This window comes from Chanodichthys erythropterus, chromosome 11, assembly GCF_024489055.1.
Source record: "Chanodichthys erythropterus isolate Z2021 chromosome 11, ASM2448905v1, whole genome shotgun sequence".
Classification (NCBI taxonomy): Eukaryota; Metazoa; Chordata; class Actinopteri; order Cypriniformes; family Xenocyprididae; genus Chanodichthys; species Chanodichthys erythropterus.
Window position 1 is genome coordinate 3901224 of NC_090231.1, and position 9258 is coordinate 3910481.

The window sequence follows — 9258 nt, forward strand, 5'->3', positions numbered from 1 at the left end:
CTCTCTTGCCTTCCCTCTCTCCCTCTCTCTCTCTCTCTATTTTCTTTCTCTCTCTCAGGTAACTTTTTTCATACATGTTGTGTACGATTAATGGTATATGATTTTATCATCTCATACATCTATTTTGTGATTATTTTAAGTGTAACCATAATCAGAAATTGTCATTAAACCCTTTCAATTACAATTGATGTGCTAACTAGTTTTGATTTAGTATTAACATTAATGTGCTCCCTATTGCAATACAATATTGTCACACTATAGCAACGCTCTCCCACATATTTTGCTATTATTTACCTGCGCTTATTTCCATCATTGGTATAAGTTGCAGTGGGTGGTAATAGACAAGAAATGTACAGTTTTCTAACATCTTACTGATAAAGTTTCTTTAGTCGCTCGGCAAACCTTACAGTCTGAACCGCTGTAGGAGTTCCACCCTTACAGATGGTGCCGAAACCCGGGATCCCTTGCAGTGAGTTTTCTGAAATCTACTTTGATCGGTCATCAGAATGAGGACATTTTTTCACAGTTGAATTTGTGAATGGATTAAAGCTGACCATCTCACCAAGGAATGGGTAAGTCTGTTTTAATTGTTTAATGGTATGATATTCAGATCTCCTCAGGGATGGAAGGGAACATTTCTGAAAAGAGTGACATATTATTTGCTTTATGGAGCAAAAAAGTTGAGCCTATCTTTAATGGGAAATACATACCAAAAAATCTCCATTCAGATGATGACATTCGCATATTGGGACATAATTGGTAAACATCATAAGAAATCAAAACATGGTGAAATAATTGAGGCTTTAAACTACATGCGTTATAAACGGCTACATGAGTTAACAACATTTCTATCTTCATTTATGGATGTCAAATGTGAAGAAGTGAATTCTAAAAATGCAGAGGTACAAAAGCGTGAGGCAAAGATTCAGGATCTTCAGTCACAGTTGGATAATTTACTAGCTGAGCAGTTAGTTCTGACTGAAAAGTGTAAAAAACACAAAGAGACCATTGCAGATCTCAAGGATAAGCTAAATGCTCAAAAGTCTCCCAAAACGCTTAACAGCGATGGCGCTAAAAAGCATGTTCACTTCTTAGATGAGGTGAATTGCTCTGATGAATCTGGAATGTTTTGTTCAGAGGCCACTGCTCAAGAAAGTGTGCCTATTTCAGTTCTTAAGGTGATGCAGCACCGTAATAGCGCAGAGTCATGTACCAGAACGCATGGTGTTCAAGCATTTGAGAGTCATGGAAATCCTCAAACTCCAGGAGAACACAGCAAACAACCCTGTGGCAAAGAGAACAGGTTTTGCAGTTCCTGTCAGAAAGTAGGCCATACAGAGGACAAATGCTGGTCACTGGGTAGGGGTAGACCTTCACCTTATTTTCAGCAAAATAGGAAACCACATTCTAAGAGCAAAGATAAACGCTCACTTGCAGGTAAAACTCTAAGTGATTTAACTGCATTGTTCATGCAAGGCCTCCAACTATTGACTTCACTTGCTAGTGGATTAGCAGCTCAATAGCAATGATCGTGTTTGTACAGGGAGTGCAGAATTATTAGGCAAGTTGATTTTCTGATCATATTTTTTTTCCAAGCACATTTTACCAATTCCAATCCACATCAATCTTAATAACTACTATTAATATTGTTTTTAATCATTTATAAGTGATATATAATTGTTCATGAAGGCTGGAAATGAAAAATGCCCTATATTCAGGTGCAGAATTATTAGGCAGGTTTTCTTTTACAGATAAAATGAGCCAAAAAAGAGATTTAACTCAGACTGAAAAGTCAAAAATTATTAAATACTCATGAGGAGGACGCAATACTAATGTAATACTAGAAATTGCAAAAACAGGTGGAGAAGAAAAGACACGTTAACTGCAAAATAATTAAGAATTAAGGTGAAGAATTAAGTGTGAAACCATCAGGAACCCTTTAGTCTCCAGCGCCACCATTTCCCAGTACTGAAACCTACCTGGAGTCTTCAGAAGTGTGAGGTGTCAGGATCTCAGAGACTTAGATTAGCTAAAGAATCCTAAAAAATGACCCGCTCTTAATAAGAATCACAAGCTGAAGTGCATGAAAAATACATGAAGACTGGGTTTTTATAGGCCTTATAGACAGACAGCTTGAGAGTGACTCCTGAAGGACCAGCACCACATCCTCTTGTACCACTGTTTGAAGAATTTATCTTCCAGAATCTGGCAGTAAGGTGTGGGAGTTCACTTTTAGTCCATCTCTTATCCTGAAATGTCCATCTTGCAGAGATGGACTAAATGATCTTCCAAAACTTACTGCCAGATTAAGCTTTTTGAAGAAAACGGAAAGTGGAAGCACATACATAAGGCAATCATTTGGTGTTTATAAAGCATACACATTTGTATTTTTTTCCGAAAATGAGTGATCGTTTCGCTAGATAAGACCCTTATTCCTCGTCTGGTATCGTTTAAAGCTCTTTGAAGCTGCACTGAAACTGACATTTTGACCTTCAACCATTTGGAGTCCATTGAAGTCCTCTATAAAGAGAATAATCCTGGAATGTTTTCATCAAAAACCTTAATTTCTTTTCGACTGAAGAAAGAAAGACATGAACATCTTGGATGACATGGGGGTGAGTAAATTATCAGGACAATTTTATTTGAAAGTGGATTAATCCTTTAAGTCATGGTCTTTTGTTATCTCGAGATCATGAGAAAATTAGATCGCGATCACGAGAAAACAAGAAAATAATTATAATCCATGGCCTCTTAGGGATTCTGTAGGTCAGTGAGCTTTACTCACTCCTGCGCCACTGAAGACGTTGAACTCTTTTTTAAAACTTGAGTGGCCCAACCAGACATTGGTGTTTGTGGCTAGTGTAAATAGCATTTGCCAACAAGGACACTATTTGCACTTTGTGTAAATATACACTCCGTTTATGGTTTGAATTTTTGTAATAAAATTGACCGAGTTTGAAAGCTGAGACTGTTTTACATCAAAGGTAACCTGCTCTGTCTTATCTGTCGGTGTCAGTGCTTCAAGAATGAAAAAATGTACAGATTGTGAGAGCATGAGAACAGTCAGTTGCATGAGTCTCACGCTAAATGCCTGAGTTGGCAGCCCTGTTTAGCAGTTTGGTTTCTCTGTATTTATAGCCCTCGGTCTGAGTTGTCATTTCTCCTTGTCTTGTCTATGTTAAGTTGGTTATTCTCCTGCACTTTTTTCTGCTCCTGAGTGTTTTGTTTTGATCTGAATTGTTAATAAACGAGACTGCTGAGCATAGATCTTGCCTCAACTCTGTTGCAACCAGATCACGTGACAATAAAAACAAGTTTAAATCTCTATATTTTTAATCTAATGTATAAATCATACATTATAGCAATGTATTACATTTAGGAGGGTTGTGGCTTGACACAAAGCTCATTTTTGTATAATTAATTCTTTTACAAGAACATCTGAATGCAGGTTCAAACAGGAATGCATTTTTTGATTTTCTCAGGTTTATTCCTGTTCATGTTTGTTCAAATTAAAATGAGTAAATACATGTACTTTATAACAGTCTAAAAAAAAATCTATTTTACATAACATAAATGATGATGCACCATTTTTTCAATGATTATTACTATAGTATAATTGACTTAAGAGCAACTTTCAATTAAAACCTTAAAAAAGTTAGTTTTTTTTTAAATTAGGTCAATGATAGAAAAACCGGTCATATCAGCTTTATCGGGTTTTTGGGACATGGTAGTTAGTATTTGAACTTTGCAACTTAACGTTGTTGTCAGAATCACTCAAATGTGTATTAAATATTAAGACTGATGTCTTAGTTGATGAGTGTTCATGTTCACAACACTAGATAGCAGCTGTGAATAGAATGCAATAAACTATTTTATCACCGGTAAGAAAAAGCATTATATAAAATGGTCACAGACAAATTTTATCAAAGTCACTTATTTACACAAAATTATTTCACACTAGTTGGTTTTTGACATAAAACTGAATTGATTTTACTGTGTAGTATCGGTACTTTTTGAACATTTCAAGCACATTTTACTGATACCGTGAAAACCATGATCATTTTGATCACTATAATCATACATTTTTCATACAGTTCCATCTCTAGTTATGATGCACAATAAAATAAACTATAGTTATGTTTTTATAGTATACTATGCAAAGTACCATTTCCATAAAGAACTGTATTCTCTGATTCTATTCTTTTCTTTGACAAGGGTGATGTATATAAAAATATCTTTCAGGTGTAAAACAGTTTGGATAGTTGTTAATATGAGAGTTATGATAAGAGATTTAAGTATTGTATAACATGAGTAGCTCTCGATCACTTTCATTTTTAAAAAGTAGCTCTCAAATGAAAAAAGGAGACCCCTGATCTTGACTATGAGAGAAGCTGCCAAGGCTGAAATCAGTTCAGTATAAGTTAGTCAGATTGTGAACCGATGTGTGAAGTAAAGTAGGCTACCAGGGGAAAGTATACAACTTTTAGTTTAAACTTGCTCATGTGTATACCTTGTAAATCATTCTGTTGTGTTTGATTTAGTTTGTTCTGAGAATCATTTCATGTTTTATGTTTGTTTGTTCTAAAAATCAACAGAAAAAAATGTGTCAAAAGTTTGTATCTAACCCTGAAGTGTAAATGCAGCTTCTGTGTTCTGTGATCTTCAACATGTTTCTGTTGTTTCATACAGATTTTTTCATCCTGATCTGTAGGAAGTAAACAGACATCTGAAGAGGCCACAACATTTTGTGACAATCAAATAAAATAAACTTGTAAAAAACGCTCCACAGCGCCACCCGGTGCATTTAGTTATAACTGCAAGTTTTAGTGCTTAGGATCATGGATGGCTTGTGTTGATAAATGGCATGCAATTAATTTTAAAACGTGTTGTATGATGGAGAAACTTATGTATTACTGTTACTAAAAATAAAGCTGCATCTGATTATGCTATGTTAGCTACTTGACAAAATAGTGTTTTTCTCTGAGGCATGGTAAAGCATGAGACTCGCAAAAAAAATCAAGAAAATTAGATCTAGCCTAAACAATAAGACTAAACGTGTTGAGCTATATAACAATAATTAGTTTTCTGTCTATAAATATATCAAAACAGTTGTTCCTTGTCTATTAAAACATGTAAATATTAAAGCGTCTTTGGTGTTTCGATGGTTTCTACAAAATAAAACGGGTATGACGCAATTGACAGGCGACTCCTCACACGTCCCGGAGCCTTGGTTAAAATAGAAATTTTCTCAAGATTTACAAATAGTTGCAAACATTTGGGATATTGTAGGTACTCAAGTGAACAAAATATATAACACTGGCCTAGTGGTTTTTGGGATATTTTACTTCAAAATTCTTACATATTGAACCTTTAATGTCTTACCTTAACTGTAAACAAATCTAGTAATCTGTACTATTCATATACTATGCCTTTTTTAGAAAACACAAGTTAAGATTAATTGATTGGTTTGAGTGTTATTTTGTCAGGCAATTCTAAACAGACTTTTCACTCATTTCTTCCACTTCTGCATCTTTCTCTCTTTTTTTTTTTTTTCTGTTTGTTTCACTGATTTCCTAAAGTCATCTCAAATGTTAATTTGTGAATACAACTGAAAATTTTGAGAGAACATCACATAAGCTGACTTCATAAATTGTTTAATGTTGATTTTCCTAAAATGTTTTTGTTTGATGATGATGATTAGTGTTCCCTTTGGTTGGACACTTGGAACTTCATTTATATTACTGTAATTCCCTTTCTTTTGATGGAGCGATGCAACAAAATCACAGTTATTTGATTTTAAAGGAAGGAAAGTAATACATGTTGATCTTTTGAAATTTTGTGAAATGTTTAATTGGGTTGATATATCCCTCTATATTTGTGACAGTGTTTTGTAATTGACAATGCTTGAGTCAGAGTCACACACAGACTTCACAACAATGGTAACAATTAAATTTTATTTAAAGTCAATTAACAAGTACTCTCAGTTCTTTTTTGTTACTAGAACTATTGTGTAAGTGAACTATACTTAAACTGTTGAACTTAACAGTACAACATACTGTTCCTATTTCACTTTATTTGTTTTTTTAAAGGCAATCGGTTTGCATGCTTAAGCAAGTCTAACTAATTAGATTTTACAGTGCAGAAGAAAAAAAATTACATTTAATCACAGACACACACAAAGACTAGCATACACAAAAATATGACACATTAGGGCTTACATGTTACCCTTTTTTTGTTAAAACATTAAGAAACAAAAACTCTATTCTAAATAGAAAAAGGCCCAATATATTCCTAGCATGCTTAAAATCCCCATATTATTGGAATTATTGGAATAAATGCTTCTTTATTTTATTCTTGAAAAGTTCTCTCTGAGTGATAACCTAGTAATTACTTTATCATGAAGACCCAGAATATATAGTAAACTCTTACCTGACATATGCTGCTACTATAATCAGTACATATGTCTATGATAAAATAATATACTGAGCATTATATAGACCCCTTGAAAGTTTATAAACATTGCAACGTTTCCTGGTGGGCGGGGCTTAGCTGGAGGCAAAATGAGATGCTGGACTCAATGTTGACAAGCGTAAGCTAGCATGTTTTAGGAGGGATTTATTAAACAAAGATGCAGAAGAAGGTTCAGAACTGTCCGAATATGTACAGTAACTGACTCTGCGGGACCGTGACAGCTATTTTTGTAAATTAACTTAAGTTATTAAATTTCCTAGACAACATATGAATTACTTTCAGGTGGTTCGGGGAATTTTGTCAAGGCTTATTGTCTAATGTAACCTAACGCTGGGCTAACTATGATTATGGCTAGCAATGTGGATTATTTTAAGAGGCCATTCAAAGGATGGCACACACATCTATCGCTGTATGTTTGTTTAACATTTAAGCTAGCTTGTGCACTGAAAGTTAAAACAGAAACTTGCTGATTTGTACTAGATAAAACCAACTCACCATTACATACGCATCGATTATTTTACCTGATATGAAGTGTGCACTGCAAACACGAGTATTATTTATGATCGTCTCCGTCCAGTCTGTACGGCGTATTGCTTTCAACCACAATTATCTTTTTGATTTCTGTGAAGGAATGTCTGCCGGGATCTGGTAAAACTTTAGTTTTGAACCAAAAGTCCTGTTCCTTCTATTCTTCTGTTCCTATTAGTTCTTATTTATGTTTTGCCTCCAGCTAGAGCGGTGACGTCACAGTGACGTAGGTGATTAAGGGGTCTATACTTATATACTCTTGGAATTCCTAGTCGGACGATTTTGAAGTTGAAGAAAATGAGATGAGTTTTTCACCCTACTGCAGTACTTCCACCTACGTCACATGTGACCTTTATCTTTGTATCTCTGGTTCTAGTTTTTGCAGTTCGTCTTTTAATTCATCAAGGATCTTTTTTAGCTCATCTTTAGTCTCTCTTATTTTTTTCGCAAATTTCATGATCTCAGACCGCAGCTCTTGATTTATTGCATTGTGCTCTTAATTATCATCACTGATTGCTGCATTTTCAGATTCTCGTTGAGTCGCTATAGAAGCGTAATCTTTGCGGAGTTTGTGAATTTCTTTGGCGTCGAGGGCAATAAAGAAGATGTCGACAGCTACAAATAGTCCAGATAAAACCCCTGTAGCTGCTTCAGCCACACGAACGGCTCTCGCAGTCTGAGCTGCAATTCTCCCAACACTTCCAACTTGAGTTAAACGGACAAGCTCTGCAATCCCTCCCAGACCTCGTCCAAGTCGAGCCCCAACATTTGCCCAATCTGTCCCAGACTCTTCATTGGACCATGAATTATTGTGTTCAGAAAGCACTCTATGAGTTTCCACTGCTATGTGGATGTTTTGGATGCAGCAGCTTATGGAGATAATTTTTTCTTGAAGCTCTGTTATGATCATTTTGATCTTTTGGCGGTCTGAGCGCTCGTTAACCATCTTTGTTACATTGCTTGCACCAGCTGTTACTCCACCAGCTACTGCTACACCGATTCCCACTCCTGTTACTATCAGAGACGCTCCGAGAGTGAACGGAGTCAGAATAAGTCCAACTATAGATGCGATTCCTCCAGCCAATCCTACTACACCTCCTGCGAGACTGCCTATGGTTGTGTTGAAATGGACTTTCTCCAAACCATCTGCCAGATCTTCCAGTAACTTTAGTCTCTCATAAAGCTCTTTAGTAGTTTGTGTGCTCTGAAAAAAAAAAAATTAAAAAATCAAGTTTAATTAAATAAAAATTGTGTTTGATGGTTTAGTGTTTTAATTACATTGTGCTTGTGTCTGAAACATGGTTACTTTATGACTTTAGGAGACTACAGTAAAATGTATGATAACAGTTGGTAAAACTTTATTTTACAATGTCATTGTTACAGGTTACATGTAGTTACTGTAGTAATATCTATAAATTATGCATAATTACATGCAATTAACCCTAAACATAATCCTCATCCTGACCCTAACCCTATAGTAACTACATGTAGTTAATAATTATTACTCACTACTTAAACATATAATTACACTGTAACATGGACACAAAATAAAGTGTAAACAAAAAGTTAATACATTTTAATTACACAACTCACCTTTTGATAAAGATGATTAATGATAAAGGGCCTCATCAAGATCTCACTGACAGACGGGCGATTCGCTGGATCAGTCTGAAGTGTGTCTGTTACCAGCTGATGAAGATCCTCAGGGAAGGTCTCAGGAAGAGCTTAATAGGAGCTGTTGAGTATCTTTGAAATAAACTCAACTGTGTTTCTTCCTGTAAACTAAAGACAGACAAAAATATATGGTCACTAGTTGGTAAAAAAAAAAAAAAAAAAAAAAAAAGAAACACTAATTTTTCTGGTACTGAGATAAACAATCAGCCTATCAAGGTTGACTGTTCACATATAAAAGCAGCTGTTTAAAGATCAACTAATGTCTTTTTCCTGAGCCCTTATTAAAGGGTCAGTTCACCCAAAAATTAAAATAATTTAATTTATTACTCACCCTCATGTCGTTCTACACCCGTAAGACCTTTGTTCTTCTTCCGAACACAAATTAAGATATTTTTGTTGAAATCCGATGGCTCAGTGAGACCTGTATTGAGAGCAAAGCCACTGAAACTCTCAAGGTCCATAAAGCTATTAAAAACATATTTGAATCAGTGCATGTGAGTTCAGAGGTTCTATCTTCATATTATAAAGCGATGAGAATACTTTTTGTGTGCCAAAAAAACAAAATAATGACTTTTCAACGATATC

The 9258-nt window shown here is 35.1% G+C and overlaps 1 protein-coding gene across 1 annotated transcript; it reads right to left on the reverse strand.

Moving 5' to 3' along the window:
* Positions 1–7351: 7351 nt before the first annotated feature.
* LOC137030689 (apolipoprotein L3) lies at positions 7352–9010 on the reverse strand. The gene is given in 3 exon segments (XM_067401128.1): positions 7352–8203; positions 8593–8781; positions 9005–9010. Coding segments are annotated over 3 exon segments (1047 nt in total).
* Positions 9011–9258: the final 248 nt, after the last annotated feature.